Below are 20,444 nucleotides of genomic sequence, written 5' to 3'. Positions count from 1 at the left end.
TTCCAGCGAGACAGGCACCACCATAAACCACAGCCAGCTCCCGTGTCTTCGACTGGAAAATCTGTGGAAACGGGAGGAGGCAAGCGACCACGTTCTAGCGGACGGGGCCTTCGTGCCTGAAGCCCGCTCGGGAGAAGAACGAAGGGGCAGGTGTCCAAGACGGGCCAGCACCAGATGGGCCTGTCCCCACCCATTGTCAGCCCGGGAACCGGGGAGAGAAGCGTCCTCGCATGGCGGCTCACAGCCGGTTAATGCTGGGTGCCTGTCCCATATGTGTGTCCCCGAAAGCAGTGATGACCCAATGGGGACCTGTGGGCCACCTCTGACGCAGGACGGAGAAGTCGTGGGGCAGAGCAGGAGGCACCGAGCCCCCCACCACCAGGTGCTGTGTGACTGGGGGGGGTGAGGGGGGCAGCAGCTCCTTTCTAGGCCTCAGTATCCCCCGTGGGAAAAGGAAGGGGTGGCAGGAAGGAAACAATGGGCCCGACTCGGAGTGTTCCTTGACACCCCTCCTCTGGGTGGGAGAGCTCCGAAGTCCTCCTAGGCAGCCCCTTCCCCACAGCCACACCCTGCCCAGGCCTGGCTGTGGGAGGCCCAGAGGCTCCCCCGGGGCCTGGAGAGCAGGGCAGATAAACAAGGCTGTGGGGTGGGGGTGTGGACCAGGCAAGTCTGGGCCCTGGCTCCCCTGAGCCCCTGGCTGAGCTCCCGGGGCGGGGTGACTGGGAGCGGGGTCAGGCCTTTGTCTGGGTTTTCAAAAGCGGAGGACACTGGGTGTCTCGCTTTCCCAGGGAGGGAGGGAGGCAGCGGCCCCCACCCAGCCGCGGGCGTGGCGGGTCAGGGGTGAGTCCCCCGGGGAAAGTTGGCGGCTTAGAAAACACGCCCAGTGGGAAGGGCAGGGGGCCACAGGCGGCCTCCAGATCCGGTCTTCTGTCCTCGGGCTGGGGTGGGGACCCGGGCCCCAGCAGGGCAGCTGGCCCCCCTGTCCTGAAGTGGGCAGGTGGGTGACCCCAGGAGGCGCCTCCTGACCCCTGCCCGTGCAGTGCCCACCTGTGGGAGTGAGGGGCAGGGGGGCACCCGAGCACCGGGAGGAGGGGACCAGTCCCCGAAATGACCATGCGCCCTCGCTTGGTACCTGCTGTGCAAAGGAACCCTCCACTGCCCAGCACTCCCGACCCCACACAGGCGCAGGCATGCGGGGGTCCAGGGATCCCAGCCCGGGGCCAGCCCACTCGTGGAGCTACACCATTGGAGCCCCAGCTCCGAGACACTTCCCCGACAGGGCATCCGACCCAGGCGCCCCGCTGGAAAGCGCCGGTTCCTCTCCCCTCTCACATCCCGGAGACCCGGGAAGCCGAGGGCAGCCCCTCTCCCGCCAGCGGTAACTCGGGACCTGGGCAGTGGCGGGGGGCTCGGGACACCCCTGGAGGCCTTTGGGAAGGGCGGGGGTGGGGGAGCACCGGCCCGCGCGCGCGTCCAGGGCGCCAGGAGCGGTGCGCTCAGGCTGGGGCGGGGGAAGGGTGCGTGAGCGCGAGGCCGGACCGCTGCAATCCGGGGAGGGGTCGCTCCATCTCCCCGGGGCCACCCACAGGTGGCCGAGAGCCGAGGCTCGCCCTGGAGACGCGGGCGGGGCGCGGGCGGAGACTCGAGCCTCCCCCTCCCCGAGTCCTGGACTGGCCCGAGCCGCCGTTGCCCGGGTCCCCACGCGCCGGTGGGTGGGCAGCCGGGGTCGGAGAGCGGGGAGGCCTCCCGGCAGGCGCGGCCCAGCCCGAGTCTCTTCCCGGCTGAGCTGCGGCCCCAGCAGCTCCGCGCCGCCTCCTGCTCCTCGCGGGGGCCGCGACGCCCCCAGTAGGGGCGCGAGAGAGGGGGCCTCCCCCCTCCCCGGCTCCCGGCGCTCCGGGCCCCCAGCCCCGCGACCCGAGCGCGCCTACTCACTCCATCTCCCCGCCGAGGTCCGGGTGGGTCCGCGGTGCCGGGCGGGGGCGGGCGCGGGAGGCGCGCGGGGGAGGGGAGGGGAGGGGAGGGGGACGCGGCCGGGCGGGGGCCGGGGAGGGCTAAGGCCTGGCGGCCGGGGCTGCGCGGCGCGGGGGCGGCGGCACCGGCTCGGGCATCGCCCCGCGCAAAGCGGCTGTTTATTGTCCGGGCGGCGGCGGGCGCAGGGGGTGGGCTGGGCGCGCGCGTCTCCGGCGCGCTCCCCTCTCCCTCCCGCCCGCCCCGCTCCCCGCCCCGCTCCCCTCCCACCTCCCCGCGCTGCGAGCGGGCGCTGCGCCTCCTGCCGGCCGTGCCACCGCCCCCCGCCCCGCGCGCCCCGCCCCGGGGCACCCCTGAGAAGGGCCTAGGTCTGGGCGCGGCGCTGGGACCCGGCTGTCACCAAGTCCCGCCCCTCCCCAGCTCCCGGGCCCGAGCCGGGACCCTCGCGAAGTCAGACAACAAGCAAAGGCCTTTCCCGAGAGCCCAGGTGCCGAGGGGGACACACATTTCAGGGCGAGCGAGGTGATCGGGGGGTCCTGACAGCTCCCTGCACCCCAGGCCCCGCCCGCAGGGTCCCCAGGCCTCCTTTGCGGGAGTATCTGGTGGAGGGCGCTGTGCCTGCAGAGGCCGGCGGTTGGGATGGAGACAACCGCAGGTACTGATGTGTCTGGGCCCCGGCTGGGAGCTGAGCCTGGTCCGGGGCTGGAAGTAGGCCGATGAATTTAATCGGCCCCAGGGCTCCCATGGCACACTCAGTGAAGGCCCAGCGACCAGACCACCAGAGTGAGTGAGACGCACGATGGAGGATCAGGGAGAGCTCCGGCTTTGTCCTCAGAGCACTGGGGAGCCACAGCAGGAGACAGGCAGGACCTGTCTTCCCCAACATGTAGGTCGTGGGCCCAGCTTCCCGGTTTCCCATGAGAACACTGCAGCCCTGCCCCAGCACACCTACTCCTGGGGGTCCAGGCTGGCCAACTAAGAAAACTCCTTAGTTTTCTTATAAAACGGTTGTCCTCTGCCGATGTTTGCTGAATGGCTGTAGATTTAAAGGAAAGTAACCCTGATGAGCTGTGGAGAAGGATGTACCCCAGGCTGAAGAGGGCCATCAACACCTTTTCTATAGTCCTCCCTTTTTACAGTGAATGTGTATTCCTTTTAGCATTTAAGACAATAAATTAGCAAAGGTAAACAAAGCAAAGATCCTATGGAATATCAGGGGTCCTGGGTCTGATTCTCAGCTCACCCACCTCCAAGCTGTGTGACCCTGAGTCTGTTTCTTAACCTCTCAGAGCCTCATTTCCCGCCCCCCACTTAGGACTGTGGGAGGGTTAACTGAGTGAGTACACACAAAGGGCTTGGCACAGGGCCCAGCACACACTCGCTCAGGGCTTGGCAAACTTTTTCTGTAAAGGGCCAGAGAGTAAATATTTTCAGCATTGCAGGCCACAGTCTCTGCGGCAATGACTGTGCTCTGCCATTGCAGTGAGAAAGTAGCCAGAGGCAATATGTAAAACCATGGGCACGGCTGTGTACCCATAAAACTTTATTTACAAAAACAGGCAGTGGGCCAGAGCTGATCCGAGGGCCATAGTTGACTGACTCCTAAACTAGGCACCCAATAAAACTGACCTGTGAATCATTTCTTCACTGCCCCTTGGCCTCTGTGTTCTTTTAGTCCAAAGTGATTTATTGAACATCTACTGTATGCCTGGCACCGTTAGTCACCTGGGATGCAGAAATTCTGTTTTTGTGGCCGGGCGCTGTGGCTCACGCCTATAATCCCAGCTCTTTGGGAGGCTGAGGTGGGTGGATCACAAAGTCAAAAGTTTGAGACCAGCCTGGCTAACATGGCAAACCCCTTCTTTCTTTTTTTGGGGGGGAGGGGTGGGGGACAGAGTTTCACTCTTGTTGCCTAGGTTGGAGTGCAGTGGCGCGATCTCAGCTCACTGCAACCTCCATCTCCTAAGTTCAAGCGATTGTCCTGCCTCAGCCTCCCCGGTAGCTGGGATTATAGGCATGCACCACCATGCTCGGCTACTTTTGTATTTTTAGTACAGATGGGGTTTCTCCAAGTTGGTCAGGCTGGTCTCAAACTCCCGACCTCAGGTGATCGCCCCGCCTCAGCCTCCCAAAGTGCTGGGATTACAGAATGAGCCATCGCGCCCAGGGAGCAAAACCCCTTCTCTACTCAAAATACAAAATTTAGCTGGGCATGGTTGTGCGCACCTGTAATCCCAGCTACTCGGGAGGCTAAGGCAGGAGAATGGCTTGAAGCCAGGAGGCAGAAGTTGCAGTGAGCAGAGATTGCGCCACTGCACTCCAGCCTGGGCGACGGAACAAGACGCCATCTCAAAAAAAAAAAAAAAAAAAAAAAGTTCTGTCCTTGGAGAAACAGTGTTTTTTGTCCCCTACATAAATGATTCAGGGTGAATGAAGTGACTCTTACCTGTAATCCCAACACTTCAGGAGACTGAAGCAGGAGGATCACTTGAATCCAGGAGTTCAAGACCCTGGGCTACATAGTGAGACTCCCATTTCTACAAAAGATTAAAAATTAGTTGGGCATGGTGGTGTGCGCCTGTGGTCCCAGCTACTTGGGAAGCTAAGGTGGGAGGATCGCATGAGCCTGGGAGGTTGAGGCTCCAGTGAGCCATGATCATGCCACTGCACTCCAGCCTGGGCAACAGAGCCAGATCCTGGCTCAAAATAAAATAAATGATTCAGGGCCAGGCACAGTGGCTTACACCTGTAATCCCAGCACTTTGGAGGCTGAGAAGGGAGGATCACTTGAGCCCAGGACTTTGAGATCAGTCTGGGCATCATAGCAAGACCCCATCTCTACAAAAATTTTTAAAAAATTAGCCAGGTGAGGTGTCATACACCTATAGTTCCAGTTTCTCACAGGCTGAGGTAGGAAGATCAGTTGAACCCAGGAGATCGAGGCTGCAGTGAGCTGTGATAGCACCACTGCACCCCAGCCTGGGTGACAGAGCTAGACCCTATCTCAAAAATAAAATTTAGGCCGGGCGCGGTGGCTCAAGCCTGTAATCCCAGCACTTTGGGAGGCCGAGGCGGGCGGATCACGAGGTCAGGAGATCGAGACCATCCTGGTTAACACGGTGAAACCCCGTCTCTACTAAAAAATACAAAAAACTAGCCGGGCGAGGTGGCGGGCGCCTGCAGTCCCAGCTACTTGGGAGGCTGAGGCAGGAGAATGGCGTGAACTCGGGAGACGGAGCTTGCAGTGAGCTGAGATCCGGCCACTGCACTCCAGCCTGGGTGACAGAGCGAGACTCCGTCTCAAAAAAATAAATAAATAAAAAATAAAATAAAAAATAAAATTTTAAAAAATTAAAAATAAAATAAATGATTCAGGGTTTGAAGGTGGTGGATGCATTTTGTGTAAAAATAAGAGGACGTGGAGGAGGCCGTGGGGAGGCAAAGGGACTGCTGGGATCATTTCTCCCACCATCCCAGCTCTAAACCTCCGGGGCTCACACCTCCCTCCAAGCAAAAGCCAAATTCCTCCTGCCACTCTCAAGGCCCAGCACGAAAAACACGCGCCGCCCACACCTCCAGACTCAAGCACACAGAGGCCTGGAGGTGGGGAGGGAGGCATTCCGGGTGGCCGGAACGGCCTGGACAAAGAGGCCTGGAGGTGGGACAAGGTGGGGTGTGGAGGTGGGACAAGGTGGGGTGTGCAGGTGGGACAAGGTGAGGTGTGTAGTGGACCCGAGAGAAGCTGCCTTGAGTTGACCTTCACACCCTCACTTCCACCGCCTCACTGCGCTCACCCACCCACAGGCACTGCAGCGCCCATCCGCGTCCTGGGGGGAGCAGTCACTGCACTGAGGCTCAGTCCCCTGCACCTCGGACGCCCCACCCAGCTTCCGAAGCAATGTTGGCCCCGCCCCCAGGACGCTGGCCCCGCCCCTGAACCTCGGACCCGCAGCCCGGGCAATCTCGGCTCCGCACCCGGCCCCGGGCCCCGCCCTCTGCACCCTGGTCCCGCCTCCCAGCCGCCTAGGCCATCTCGGCCCCGCCCCGACCCCGCCCCATGCACCATGGCCTCGCCCCCGACATCGGCTCCACCTCCCAGCATCCCAGGCAATGTCGGCCCCGCCCCCTGCGCCTCGGCTCCGCCTCCCAGGCAATGTAGGCCCCGCCCCTGCACCTCGGCCCCGCCTCCCAGGCAATGTAGGCCCCGCCCCTGCACCTCGGCCCCGCCTCCAGGCTTCCAGGGTGTTGTTGACCCGACCCCTTCCTGGACTCAGGGACAGGGGAAGATTGAGGTTTCCCGGAGGGCGCCCCTGCCCTTCCTACTTCCCTAGAGCTCCACCCCAGGGCTCCGGCCCCCACACTCCCCCACTCCTGGCAGATCTGGCCACCCTCTGGAGGCTTGGACGACCGGAAGCTCTAGGGGGGCCCCAAAACCTCACTCCGCCCCTGTCCCTGAGTCAGAGACCCCCTCTCCTCTCCCCAGTTGTGACTTTAGCTGAGGCCTTGTGGCCCCCACCCCAACCCTGAGCCGTGTCACCTCCAGGTCTCCCCACCTCCTCTCCCCACTCCACTCTTTCTCCAGAGAAATATGCCCTGGCCTGCCCCAGCTCAAACACCATCTATGGCTCCCCAGTGCCCTGCAGCCCCACAAGGCAGAGCTGAGACCAGACAATCCCGTCTCTTCCCTGTTCACCTCTCCTTGCCCCACAACCAGCTTGGGCTTCAACCGTCCAGACACCTGCTGTTAGACGCCTTGTGTGTTCCTCTGGGAAGAACTTCCCCAGCTTCCCCATTGTCACTGGGTTCCCTCAGTACCTTTTTATTTTTAGTTTTTTGAATAAGATAGGGTCTCACTCTGTCACCCAATCTGGAGTGCAGTGACGTGATCTTGGCTCACTGCAGCCTCGACCTCCCACATCAGGTAATCCTCCCACCCCAGCCTCCTGAGTATCTGGGACTACAGGCATGCACCACCACACGTGGCCAATTTTTTTTTTTTAGATAGAGTCTTGCTCTGTTGCCCAGGCTGGAGTTCGGTGGCACGATCTTGGCTCACTGCAACCTCCACCTCCTGGGTTTAAGCCATCCTTCCACCTTAGCCTCCCGAGTAGCTGGGATTACAGGCGCCCACCACCACGTCTGGCTAATTTTTGTACTTTTAGTAGAGACGGGGTTTCACCATGTTGGCCAGGCTGGTCTGGAGCTCCTGATCTCAGGTGATCTGCCTGCCTCGACCTCCCAAGGTGCTGGGATTACAGGCGTGAGCCACCATGCCCGGCCAGCCTTGCTGAATTCTCACCAGCAGTCTCAGTGTTGCCCCAGGGCCACCCGTTCCCTAGATGGGAAAACCAAGGTCAGAGAGCTCTGGGAAGCAGGGCCTTTAGGCAGCTCAGGGACCCCCAACAGCGGCCAAGCCAGCCCTCTTTTTTTTTTTTTTTTTGAGACGGGGTCTTGCTCTGTCACCCAGGCTGGAGTGCAGTGGCCGGATCTCAGCTCACTGCAAGCTCCGCCTCCCGGGTTCACGCCATTCTCCTGCCTCAGCCTCCCGAGTAGCTGGGACTACAGGCGCCCGCCACCTCGCCCGGCTAGTTTTTTGTATTTTTTAGTAGAGACGGGGTTTCACCGGGTTCGCCAGGATGGTCTCGATCTCCTGACCTTGTGATCCGCCCGTCTCGGCCTCCCAAAGTGCTGGGGTTACAGGCTTGAGCCACCGCGCCCGGCCAAGCCAGCCCTCTTCAGTCTGGCTGGAAGGCGGTGTTGGGTTGTGCTATGTGTATTTTTTTTTTTTTTTTTAAGACAGAATCGAACTCCTGACCTCTTGGTATCCGCCTGCCTTGGTCTCCCAAAGTGCTGCGATTACAGGCGTGAGCCACCGTGCCCAGCAGTGCTATGTGTATTCTTTTTTTTTTTTTGAGACGGACTCTCGCTCTGTCCCCCAGGCTGGAATGCAGTGGCCGGATCTCAGCTCACTGCAAGCTCCGCCTCCCGGGTTTATGCCATTCTCCTGCCTCAGCCTCCCTAGTAGCTGGGACTACAGGCGCCCGCCACCACGCCTAGCTAATTTTTGGTATTTTTGGTAGAGACGGGGTTTCACCATGTTAGGCAGGATGGTCTCGATCTCCTGACCTCGTGATCTGCCCGTCTTGGCCTCCCAAAGTGCTGGGATTACAGACGTGAGCCACCGCGTCCTGCTTTTGCTTTTTTTTTTTTTTTAATTACCCTGGTGGTTTTGTGAGCCTGTGGTCCCAGCTATGGGGAAGGCGGAGGCAGGAGGGAGAGGCTGCAGTGAGCTGTGATTGCACCACTGCATTTCGGTCTCAGCGACCAGGCAATATCTTTTCTTGAAAAACAATTTTTTGCAGGGGAGGGGCCAGGTGCGGCGGCTCACGTCTGTCACCCCAGCACTTTCGGAGGCCGAGGCAGGTGGATCGCCTGCCGTCAGGAGTTCAAGACCAGCCTGACCAACATGGTGAAACCCCATCTCTACTAAAAATACAAAAAATTAGCCGGGCATGGTGGCAGGCACCTGCAATCCCAGGTACTTGGGAGGTTGAGGCAGGAGAATCATTTGAACCTGGGAGGCGGAGCTTGCAGTAAGTTGAGATGGTGCCACTGCACTCCATCCTGGGTGACAGAGCGAGATTCCGTCTCAAAAAAATAAAATAGGCCGGGCGCAGTGGCTCACGCCTGTAATCCCAGCACTTTGGGAGGCCGAGGCGGGTGGATCACGAGGTCGGGAGATAGAGACCATCCTGGCTCACACGGTGAAACCCCATCTCTACTAAAAATACGAAAAATTAGCCGGGTGTGGTGGCGGGCGCCTGTAATCCCAGCTACTCGGGAGGCAGGAGAATGGCGTGAACCCTTGAGGCGAAGCTTGCAGTGAGCCGAGATCGGGCCACCACACTCCAGCCTGGGCGACAGAGCGAGACTCCAACTCAAAAAGAAATAAAAATAAAAATAAAATAAAATAAAATAAATATTTAAAATTAAATACAATAAATGAAGCCATTGTCAGCACTGCTGTTGACTCCTTGCAGTGGCTGGTGTCTGAACTCCTGAAGAGTCCCCCATTGCCGGGCGCGGTGGCTCAAGCCTGTAATCCCAGCACTTTGGGAGGCCGAGAAGGGCGGATCACGAGGTCAGGAGATCGAGACCATCCTGGCTAACACGGTGAAACCCCGTCTCTACTAAAAATACAAAAAACTAGCCGGGCGAGGTGGCGGGCGCCTGTAGTCCCAGCTACTCGGGAGGCTGAGGCAGGAGAATGGCGTAAACCCGGGAGGCGGAGCTTGCAGTGAGCTGAGATCCGGCCACTGCACTCCAGCCTGGGCGACAGAGCAAGACTCCGTCTCAAAAAAAAAAAAAAAAAAAAAAAAAAAAGAGTCCCCCAAATCCGCCATGGAGAGGCCCTCCGGGAAAATCGCAGTCCAGCAGTTCATGCACCAATACCCTGTGCTGTGCGGCCCCAGACAAACCGGCTCCCCTCTCTGGGCCTCAGTTTGGTAAGTGGGAACAACGACCCCCACTCAGCTCCTCCTCAGAGCTGCCAGGAGCTCGGTTTTCTGAGATGCCGGAGGACGGTTATTTATTTCACAACTGTTCACCAAAAGGGAAGGAAACGGCCCAGCTCTGGGTAGAATCGGCCGTGACAGGCAGTGGGAGCTCCTCTGAGGCTGCAGCCCTGGCCCCCTGGCTCCTGACTGTGTGGAGGGGCTAAGGCGCTTACCCTCTCTGTACCGTGTCCCGTCAGCGACCAGGAGAGGGACAGCACCCTGGGGGCATGAAGTTCCACACTCCTGCAGCTTCGGGCAATTCTCCTTCTGAGGCCCCTGGAGCTGGGGCCGTTTTCCAGGTCTCTGCCTTGGTGCTCCCCAACGGAGGGCAGCAGGAGAGGTAGGAGCAAGCCCAGGGGACCCACTAGTGCTGACGTGATGACCTGGAGACCAGAGTGCCCGTTGTCCAGTCCTTCAACCGTATTGACGGACGGCCGGGCGCGGTGGCTCATGCCTGTAATCCGAGCACTTTGGGAGGCCGAGGCAGGCAGATCACTTGAGCTCAGGAGTTTGAGACCAGCCTGGGCAATATGATAAAACCCCATCTCTGCCAACAAAACCAAACAACACAAAAATTAGCCGGGCGGGGTGGCAGGCACCTGTAATCCCAGCTACTCAGAAGGCTGAGGCAGAAGGAATCACTTTAATCCAGGAGGCAGAGGCTTCAGTGAGCTGAGGTCGAACCACTGCACTCCAGCCTGGGCGACAGAACGAGACTCTGTCTCTAAAAGATAAAAACAGGGCCAGGCGCAGTGGCTCACACCTGTAATCCCAGCACTTTGGCAGGCTGAGGCAGATGAATCACCTGAGATCAGGAGTTCAAGACCAGCCTGGCCAACATGGCGAAACTCTGACTCTACTAAAAAGTACAAAAATTAGGTCGGGCGTGGTGGCTCACACCTGTAATCCCAGCACTTTGGGAGGCCGAGGCTGGTGGATCACGAGGTCAGGAGATCGAGACCATCCTGGCTAACACGGTGAAACCCCGTCTCTACCAAAAATACAAAAAATTAGCCAGGCATGGTGGCAGGCGCCTGTAGTCCCAGCCACTTAGGAGGCTGAGGCAAGACAATGGTGTGAACCCGGGAGGTGGAGCTTGCCATGAGCCGAGATCGCACCACTGCACTCCAGCCTGGGCAACAGAGCGATACTCCATCTCAAAAATAAATAAATAAATAAATAAACAAAAAGAAAAAAAAAAAAAAGGAAACAAAAACCAGTATTAGGAGGGGCGCGGTGGCTCACATCTGTAGTTCCAGCACTTTGGGAGGCTAAGGCAGGCGGATCATGAGGTCAGGAGATCGAGACCAGCCTGGCCAACACGGTGAAACCCCGTCTCTACTAAAAATACAAAAAAAAATTAGCCAGGCGAGGTGGCGGGCGCCTGTAGTCCCAGCTACTCGGGAGGCTGAGGCAGGAGAATGGCGTGAACCTGGGAGGCGGAGCTTGCAGTGAGCTGAGATCCGGCCACTGCACTCCAGCCTGGGTGACAGAGCGAGACTCCGTCTCAAAAAAAAAAAAAGAAATGGCACCAGTTTATTCTCTGACAGTGCTGGAGGTCAGAAGCCCGCACAGGCCTCGCTGAGCTGGTGAAGGCATCAGTAGGTCCGGCTTTTCCCGGAGGCTCCAGGGGAAAACTCTTCTGCCTGCATCTCACAGATCCCGAGTTCTTTGTGGGACCTTTATATACCTTCCTTTCGATGCGTTTCCTGTTGCTTCATTTCACTTCCTTCTTTATTGGGAACACTTTACATTTGGTAAAACACAGGTCTGGAGCGTTCACCGGTGACTTCTTTTTATTTTTTTTTGAGATGGACCTCAGGTGATCCACCTTTTTTTTGAGACTCTGTTTCCCAGGCTGGAGTGCAGAAGCACGATCTCGGCTCACTGCCACCTCCATCTCCCGGTTCAAGCGATTCTCCTGCCTCAGCCTCCCAAGTAGCTGGGATTACAGGCGCCCACCACCACGCCCAGCTAATTTTTGTATTTTTAGTAGAGATGGGGTTTCACCATGTTAGCCAGGCTGGTCTAAAACTCCCGACCTCAGGTGATCCACTCACCTCGACCTCCCAAAGTGCTGAGATTACAGGTGTGAGCCACCGCGCCTGCCCCAGCCTGTCCACTGTTAAACGCTGACGAGCACCGCACTGCCAGCCACCACTGTGAACGCCATCACCCAGCTGTGTGAGCTGCACTTTACGGCCTGAGCTTCGCCACTAACAACACTCCCACTGAAAGGTGAAGACCTGCCAGGCCGGGCGCGGCGGCTCACGCCTGTCATCCCAGCACTTTGGGAGGCTGAGGCGGGTGGATCACCTGAGGTCGGGAGTTCGAGACCAGCCTGACCAACATGGTGAAACCCCGTCTCTACTAAACACAAAATTAGCCAGGCGTGGTGTCAGGCGCTGGTAATGCCAGCTACTAGGGAGGCTGAGGAAGGAGAATCGCTTGAACCCAGGAGGCAGAGGTTGCAGTGAGCTGAGATCATGCCATTACACTCCAGCTTGGGCAACAAGAGCGAGACTCCTTCCAAAAAAAAAGAAAAAGAGGCCAAGCATGGAGTGGTGGCTCACGTCTGTAATCCCAGCACTTTGGGAGGCTGAGGCGGGCGGATCTTGAGGTCAGGAGATCGAGACCTGGCTAACACGGTGAAACCCCGTCTTTACTAAAAAATACAAAAAACTAGCCGGGCGTGGTGGAGGGCGCCTGTAGTCCCAGCTACTCGGGAGGCTGAGGCAGGAGAACGGCGTGAACCCGGGAGGCGGAGCTTGCAGTGAGCCGAGATCACACCACTGCACTCCAGCCTGGGCGACAGAGTGAGACTCTGTCTCAAAAAAATAATAATAATAAAATAAAAGCAGAAATCATCAGAGCTTCCCAGGAGACCAGCCTTCCTCACTGTCCCCACAGTCCTGAGGTGGGCACTGGGGTTGGAGATGGGAAGACTGGGGTTTGGGGGGGTGGGGGCCGGAGGGGAGCTGCAGGGTCTCCAGTGCCGCTGTGACCTCGGCTCTTCAGAAAGCTCCCCACACATGCTGAGCTGTGTTGAGGCTGGGTAAACTGAGGCACAGAGGGGTCGAGCGCCTTGCTGAGGTCACTTGCAGCCCCAGAGCTGTCTCCCCCACCCCCGTTTCCGGCCCAGGCGGCGGTGATTATTATCAACATGATTATTATCAGCCACCACCTGAGACCATCGATTTCCCAGAAACGACCGGCTGGGGTTCAGGCGTTGCTGGTGGGGCCTCCTGACCACAGGCCACAGTCGGGCTCCCCCTTTCCGGCCGTTGGCTGAGGGTGGGAGCCACGGCCCGGAGACCTCTGCAGGGAGACACCAGCCCATATCCGCCATGGGGCCTGGGTCGGGGGCCTGGGGACGTCCGCTGCTGACCGTGGCCACTGCCCTGATGCTGCCCATGAAGCCCCCCGGTGAGGAGCCCCCCGGATCCCCACCCAGGCCCCCGCCAAGTCCCCGTAGGGCGGCCACACCCAGGAGCCCCCAGTCCCTGGAGAACCCTGGGGAGAACTCCACCTGCTCCATCTGCCAAGCGCCCGTGACTGCCTCTGCTGGAAATGGGTGCAAATCCGACGGGGGTCTCGGGCCGGCCCGCCCCGCCCTAGATCTCCCGGTCTCGGGAGCCCCTCCCAGCACAACTGGGGGGCTTGTCTGGGCTGTGTCTCCAGCTCTCTGTGTCTGTCTCGCATCTCACCCGTCTGTGTCTCGGCCGCTCCTTCTCCCCCTGCCCTGACCCCAGCCTGTCAGCCCTTCCTCCTGCCTCGTCCCTGACTCGGGCTGTCCCTCCAGCAGGCTCCTGGGGGGCCCAGATCATCGGCGGCCATGAAGTGACCCCCCACTCCAGGCCCTACATGGCATCCGTGCGCTTCGGGGGCCAACATCACTGTGGAGGCTTCCTGCTGCGAGCCCGCTGGGTGGTCTCGGCCGCCCACTGCTTCAGCCACAGGTGAGCTCACCTGTCGGGCCCCTTCTCTCTGGACACCGTGTCCCAACATGAGGGGAACTCCAGGCTGGTGGGGGGGCTGGAGGCGCGGCAACCCGGGACGGACCCATCCCTTGCCTGTGGGGGCTCCTGTAGGAGGGGGCGTCTCAGTGGGGGTCAGATTTAAGGGGCAACAAAGGGAAAACAGGAGGAGAAGTCAGGGAGGCAGAGGAAGCACAAAAGAAGCACCAGGGGCAACAAGTATATATTCTGTGACTGTAACTGTTACTATGTTCTTTTTTTTTTTTTTTTTTTTGAGACAGTCTCTGTTCCCCAGGCTGGAGTGCAATGGTGCAATCTCAGCTCACTGCAGCCTCTGCCTCTCGGGTTCAAGCGATTCTCCTGCCTCAGCCTCCCGAGTAGCTGGGATTACAGACATCTGTCACCACGCCTGGTGAATTTTTGTTATTTTTAGTAGAGACGGGATTTCACCATGTTGGCCAGGCTGGTCTGGAACTCCTGACCTCAAATGATTCACCTGCCTCTGCCTCCCAAAGTGCTGGGATTGCAGGTGGGAGCCACCGCGCCCGGCCTCATTTTAAATATGCTGTTATAATAACTATTAAGATGAATATTGGGGCCAAGGTCGGTGGGCCCCCTCCTGCCGGAGCCCCCACCAGGCAAGAGATGGGTTGGTCCTGGACTGCGGTGTCCCCAGCTCCCCCGCCAGCCTGGAGTCCCCTCACGTTGGGACATGGTGGGTTGTTTGAGGTCAGGAGTTCGAGACCAGCCTGGCCAACATGGTGAAATTCTGTCTGTACTAAAAATACAAAAATTAGTCAGGCGTGGTGGTGAGTGGCTGTAACCCCAGCTACTCGGGAGGCTGAGACAGGAGAATCACTTGAACCCGGGAGGCGGAGGTTGCAGTGAGCTGAGATGGTGCCACTGCCCTCCAGCCTGAGTGGCAGAGCCAGACTCTGTCTCAAAGGAAGAAAAAAAGAAAGGAATATTGGGGCTGGGCGCAGACAGTCACATCTGGCAGGAGGCCAAGGCAGGAGGATCACTTGCCTCCAGGAGTTCAAGATCAGCCTGGGCAACAAAATGAAACCCCCCGTCTCTACAAAAAATACAAAAATTAGTCAGGAGTAGTGGTGTGCTTCTGTGGTCCCAGCTACTCAGGAGTTCGAGACCAGCCTGGCCAACATGCTGAAACCTCGTCTCTACTAAAAATACAAAAATTAGCCGGGTGTGGTGGTGCGTGCCTGTAGTCCCAGCTGCTTGAAGGGCTGAGGCAAGAGAATCACTGGAACCCGGGGTGCGGTGAGCCAAGATCACACTCCAGCCTGGGGGGACAGAGTGAGACTCTGTCTAAAAAAGAAAAAAAAGAAAAAGAATATAAAGTTGGTGTAAAAGTAATTGTTTTTTGTTGTTGTTGTTGTTGTTTTTTTTTTTTTTTTGAGACGGAGTCTCGCTCTGCTGCCCAGGCTGGAGTGCAGTGGCCGGATCTCAGCTCACTGCAAGCTCCGCCTCCCGGGTTCACGCCATTCTCCTGCCTCAGCCTCCCCAGTAGCTGGGACTACAGGCGCCCGCCACCTCGCCCGGCTAGTTTTTTGTATTTTTTAGTAGAGACGGGGTTGTTGTTGTTTTGTTGTTGTTGTTGTTTTGAGACGGAGTCTCGCTCTGTCGCCCAGGCTGGAGTGAGCGGCGCGATCACAGTTCACTGCAAGCTCTGCCTCCCGGGTTCCCACCATTCTCCTGCCTCAGCCTCCCGTGTAGCTGGGACTACAGGCGGCTGCCACCTCGCCCGGCTAATTTTTTGTATTTTTAGTAGAGACGGGGTTTCACCGTGTTAGCCAGGATGCTCTCGATCTCCTGACCTCGTGATCCGCCCGCCTCGGCCTCCTAAAGTGCTGGGATGACAGGCGTGAGCCACCGCGCCTGGCAAAGTAATTTTTTTTGAGACAGAGTTTTGCTCTGTCACCCAGACTGGAGTGCAGTAGGGTGATCTCAGTTCACTGCAACCTCTTCCTCCCGGGTTCAAGCGATTCTCCTGCCTCAGCCTCCTGAGTAGCTGGGATTACAGGCGCCTGCCACCACGCTCGGCTAATTTTGTATTTTTGGTAAAGACAGGGTTTCACCACGTTGGCCAGGCTGGTCTCGAACTCCTGGCCTCGTGATCCGCCCGCCTCGGCCTCCCAAAGTGCTGGGATGATAGGCGTGAGCCACCGCGCCCGGCCTGGGCCTCTGTTTCATAGATGAGTAGACTGAGGCCCAGGACAGGCCCAGGACAGGCAGCCTCTCACCCCTGTCTCGCCTACCCCTTCCTCCCCGCAGAGACCTCCGCACTGGCCTGGTGGTGCTGGGCGCCCATGCCCTGCGTACCGCAGAGCCCACCCAGCAGGTGTTTGGTATCAGTGCTATCACCAACCACCCCGACTTCCACCCTGTGACCCACGTCAACGACATCTGCCTGCTGCGGGTGAGCCTGGGGTGGGGGGGTGGCCCGTAGGAGTATCTGACACATGTTTGGTTTTTGAGACAGAGTCTCACTCTGTCGCCCAGGCTGGAGTGCAGTGGCGCGATCTCGGCTCACCGAAAGCTCAACCCCCCGGGCTCAGGCGATTCTCCCGCCTCAGCCTCCCGAGTAGCTGGGATCACAGGCACCTCCACCACGCCCGGCTAATTTTTATATTTTTGGTAGAAATGAGGTTTCACCGCCGGGTGCGGTGGCTCATGCCTGTAATGCCAGCACTTTGGGAGGCCGAGGCGGGCGGATCACGAGGTCAGGAGATCGAGACCATCCTGGCTAACACGGTGAAACCCCGTCTCTACTAAAAATACAAAAAATTAGCTGGGCGTGGTGGTGGGCGCCTGTAGTCCCAGCTACTCGGGAAGCTGAGGCAAGAGAATGGCGGGAACCCGGGAGGCGGAGCTTGCAGTGAGCCGAGATTGCGCCCCTGTACTCCAGCCTGGGCGACAGAGCAAGACTTCGTCTCAAAAAAAAAAAAAAAAAAGAAGAAGAAAAAAATCCCTGGGTGGAGTTTTCCAGGTGGGAAGCTGCTTTTGCCACACGTGGTGCATCCATGCAGACCCGCCTGGCCCCCTCCTGCTTGAGGGACGACCCCCGTCCCTGAAGCTTCTACCCAGAGTCCCCGAATTAAATTCTGGAGGCTGAGGCAGGAGAACTGCTTGAACCTGGGAAGCAGAGAGGCTGCAGTGAGCCGAGATCGTGCCATTGCACTCCAGGCTGGGCGACAGAGCAACACTCAGTCTCAAAAAAAAAAAAAAAAAAAAAGCCCGGGCATGGTGGCTCAAGCCTGTAATCCCAGCACTTTGGGAGGCTGAGGCGGGTGGATCACGAGGTCAGGAGATCGAGACCATCCTGGCTAACACGGTGAAACCCCGTCTCTACTAAAAAAAATACAAAAAACTAGCTGGAAGAGGTGGCGGGCGCCTGTAGTCCCAGCTACTCGGCTGAGGCAGGAGAATGATGTGAGCCCGGGAGGTGGAGCTTGCAGTGAGCCGAGATCGGGCCACTGCACTCCAGCCTGGGGGACAGAGCGAGACTCCGTCTGAAAAAAAATAAGATAAAAGGAGGCAGCAAGCGCCAGTGGCCGAAGCTTTTGGGTGAATTTTTCTCATTCGTTAAACCCTAAAGCCTGGAACCTGCTCTGGTTCACCCAGGCCATTGTACAGATGGGGAAACTGAGGCTGGAGGAGACATCAGGAATGTCAGGGATGTACCCAAGATGCACGAGTCAGAGAACCAGAGCCAGGGATTAGAGCCATCCTTCCCAGGCCTGTTAACTGAGTATCAGCCACGTGCCAGGCGCCAGGGCCAGGGCCAGAGGCCCGGTGCACAGAGCCCAGAGTGTCACACAATCTTCACTTGGTAAACCAGCCTTGTCGGGCTGCAGGGAGCCCAGAGGAGACTCACGTCCTAGCCTGGCAATCTGGGAAGACTTCCTGGGAGAGGTGGCGTCCGCGCTGAGATGTGGAGGCTGAACAGGAAAAGGGTCCAGGCTGGGGGTCCGATGTGAGCAGAGGTGCGTGGCAGGCCCAGGGAGTGGCTGTAAATTCATCCTGTCCGGCCAGAGGGGAGGCTGAGGCTGGAGAGCCCTCAGAGGCCCTGGCTGGTGAGCGAAGAGGTTTTGTCCTGAGGGCACTGGGGAGCCAAGGGAGGGCTTAGAGCAAGGAAGGAGATGGGGTTTGAAAGACTCTTTGAGACCGGGCGCGGTGGCTCACTCTGTAATCCCAGCACTTTGGGAGGCCGAGGCGGGTGGATCACCTGAGGTCAGGAGTTGGAGACCAGCCTGGCCAACGTGGTGAAACCCCATTCCTGCTAAAATACTAGAATTAGCCAGGTGTGGTGGTGAACGCCTGTAATCCCAGCTACTTGGGAGGCTGAGGCAGGAGAATGGGTTGAACCCAGGAGGCGGAGATTGCAGTGAGCTGAGATTATACCACTACAGTCCAGCCTGGACAACAGAGTGAGACTCTCTCTCAAAAAAAAAGAAAAAAAGAAAGACCCTTTGGGCAACTGACGGTGACACTGGAGACCCAAGGGGTAGGGGTTTATGTTGGCAGAAGGAACGGGGCCTTCTGACCCGGCCTCATGGTGGCCACCATTGATTTCGCTTCACAAAGGCAGAACCAGGGGTCCCATGGATAAACCGAGGCAGGAGCGGGGGGTGGGGAGGGAGCCTGGTGGCCTGAACTCATGCTTTCCCTGCAGCTGAACAGCTCTGCTGTCCTGGGCCCTGCAGTGGGGCTGCTGAGGCTGCCAGGGAGACGGGCCAGGCCCCCCACAGCCGGGACACGGTGCCGGGTGGCTGGCTGGGGCTTCGTGTCTGACTTTGAGGATCTGCCGCCTGGACTGATGGAGGCCGAGGTCCGAGTGCTGGACCTGGACGTCTGCAACAGCTCCTGGAAGGGCCACCTGAGCCGTACGATGCTCTGCACCCGCAGTGGGGACAGGCACAGGCGAGGCTTCTGCTCGGTAAGATCCCCTCCCTGCTCCACCCACTTACTGTATGGGGAAACCAAGGCCCACAGAGACAGTCAGGGCCAGGAAGGGCCTTGGGAACTGAGTCCCATTGATATTGGACCAGATGGAGAAGTTGAGGCCCAGGAAAGGCAGGGAGTTGGCAAGGGTCACGCAGGGCTGTCATGTTCAGTTGCGCAGGTTGTGCACTGCACAAAGAGCCACACACTTGTGTATTTGTACAAGCAGTGTTCAGTAGAAGGTAGTAACAGATTGAGAGGAAGCAGCTCCCACTCCTAAAATCTTGTCGGATAAACGAATCCCCTGGTGCTAAGGGAGACACGGGGCCTGGAAGGTCTTTTGCAGGCAAGAGAGCGACTTGGTTCAGGACACACACTCTGGAGCCCGGAAGCCCAAGCCCAGGAGAAACGAGACTGTCCACTTTCCCAATGTGTGACCTTGGAAAAGTCACTTGATTTCTCTGGGCCTCTTCTTCTCCATCTGTAAAACTGCCACCCGAATAGTTTCTGGTGTCAGAGTGGATTCCAGATGGCAGTTAGGAGGGTAGGATGAGGGATTTTAGGGTGAGTATTCGGGGAGCCCTCTCCAAGGAGAGCACCTTTGAGCTGAGACTTGAAGGAATCCTTAGAAGATTGGAGGAAACACATGCAAGGCAGAGAGACCCATTACTGGAGGGCGGCCGCGTACAGCTGTGCAGGTTGTGCACTGCCCAGAGCACTGCAGACTCGAATGTTTACACACGTAGCATCCAGCACAGGCCAGGAACAGGCCTCCAGGCTGTGCAAAGGCTGGAGCACCGAGGAGGCTGGTGGGGGAGGCGGGCAGAGAAGTGGGTGGGGGCCGGGTCCTCAGGGCCTGGATGGCAGAGATGAGTTTACTTTTTCCTTGGAGAGCAGTAGGGAGTCACAGAGGGTTCTGAGGCAGGGAGGGAGGTGGTGAGATGTGCCTGCCGCAGCTCCCAGAGGCCCTGACCTCACCTCTCCTTTTACTCCAGGCCGACTCCGGGGGGCCCCTGGTGTGCAGGAACCGGGCTCACGGCCTCGTGTCGTTCTCCGGCCTCTGGTGCGGCGACCCGAAGACCCCCGATGTGTACACGCAGGTGTCCTCCTTTGTGGCCTGGATCTGGGACGTGGTTCGGCGGAGCAGCCCCCAGCCCGGACCCCTGCGTGGGACCACCAGGCCCCCAGGAGGAGTCGCCTGAGCCACAGCCTTGCGGCATGCAAATGAGGTTGCTGCTCCAGGCCTGGAATGTTCCATGGCTGGGGCAGGGGGTCCCTGGGGCCCCAGACACCGGGAAGCCTGATGTGCAGGGTTGGGGTGGGACGGCCAGCGGCGGGGGACACCCGTTCCATATGCAAAGGCAGAATCTAACCCAGTAAAATGTTAACTGACTTCCAGCCTCACCCACGGGCGGTCAGCGGCAGGGTCCACCTGTGTTTGTGTCACGGCTCCTTGTCCGCAGCCCCTTTCCACCTTCCCATGCCCCCCACCGTGAACCCCTCTGGGTCCACCTCCGCAGGCCTGCAACCCACACTCCTGCAGCCTCCCACCTGGAACGCTGTGCCTCCACCTCCCTCCAGCCGGCTAACCACAGCACAGATGAGTAGGCTGGGAAACGGAGGCTAGGAAGCCCTGAGCTCCCTCTGCAGGGCGTGGGGGCCGCTGGACACCAGTGCGGGCTTGCACCGGCCACACCATAGAATCCCAAGAGGGTCTGGCCTCCCATCCAGCCTGGCGTTCATCCTCTGAAAACCACGGAGAATAGCGCCAGGTGCACGGCAAGTCCCAGCTGATGTTACTGTCACAGCTTGTTATTGTGTTATTTTTTATTTTTAAATTTTATTTATTTCTTTCTTATTAATTATTAATTTTTATTTTTTTATTTTTTTGAGACAGAGTCTCGCTCTGTCGCCCAGGCTGGAGTGCAGTGGCGCAATCTCGGCTCACTGCAAGCTCCGCCTCCCGGGTTCACGCCATTCT

The 20,444-nt window shown here is 58.5% G+C and overlaps 2 protein-coding genes across 8 annotated transcripts in view; one reads left to right on the top strand and one right to left on the bottom strand.

Moving 5' to 3' along the window:
- The window catches only part of PALM (paralemmin), a 40,482-nt gene extending 38,328 nt beyond the window's left edge, over positions 1-2,154 (bottom strand). For 2 of the 3 annotated variants that reach the window (XM_045381059.2, XM_074025118.1), the window contains exon 1: positions 1,933-2,154. In XM_045381059.2, the coding sequence (XP_045236994.1) occupies positions 1,933-1,937 (5 nt within the window). In that variant the 5' untranslated portion in view covers positions 1,938-2,154. Of the gene's footprint in view, positions 1-1,563; positions 1,841-1,932 lie in introns of those variants that run through there. The other variant, XM_065535156.1, reaches the window with a different exon arrangement.
- On the top strand, positions 51-19,892 carry PRSS57 (serine protease 57). 5 transcript variants are annotated; one of them, XM_074025126.1, is made up of 7 exons: positions 51-382; positions 9,009-9,041; positions 9,362-9,473; positions 13,330-13,483; positions 15,794-15,938; positions 18,195-18,458; positions 19,459-19,892. In XM_074025126.1, exons 1-7 carry the CDS (start codon positions 272-274, stop codon positions 19,663-19,665), a joined length of 1,026 nt encoding a protein of 341 aa, XP_073881227.1. In that variant the 5' UTR covers positions 51-271; the 3' UTR covers positions 19,666-19,892. The 5 variants fall into 5 exon arrangements, with proteins under 5 accessions (XP_073881227.1, XP_073881226.1, XP_045237000.2 ...); XM_074025125.1 differs by having other exon boundaries at positions 13,327-13,483; XM_045381065.3 differs by lacking the exons at positions 9,009-9,041; positions 9,362-9,473 and having other exon boundaries at positions 109-382.
- Positions 19,893-20,444: the final 552 nt, after the last annotated feature.

The sequence above is a fragment of the Macaca fascicularis genome, chromosome 19, assembly GCF_037993035.2.
Source record: "Macaca fascicularis isolate 582-1 chromosome 19, T2T-MFA8v1.1".
Classification (NCBI taxonomy): domain Eukaryota; kingdom Metazoa; phylum Chordata; class Mammalia; order Primates; family Cercopithecidae; genus Macaca; species Macaca fascicularis.
Note: the sequence above shows the minus strand (reverse complement) of the source record. Positions and strands in the feature narration are given on the sequence as shown.

Bases quoted from the DNA above. Each gene is read 5' to 3' on its own strand.
- PRSS57 (XM_074025125.1), top strand. From the start codon at position 272: ATGTGTGTCCCCGAAAGCAGTGATGACCCAATGGGGACCTGTGGGCCA. The intron at 9,474-13,326 runs GTAAGTGGGAAC...CTGTCCCTCCAG, and splicing joins CCTCTCTGGGCCTCAGTTTG to CAGGCTCCTGGGGGGCCCAG. The intron at 18,459-19,458 runs GTAAGATCCCCT...CTTTTACTCCAG, and splicing joins ACAGGCGAGGCTTCTGCTCG to GCCGACTCCGGGGGGCCCCT.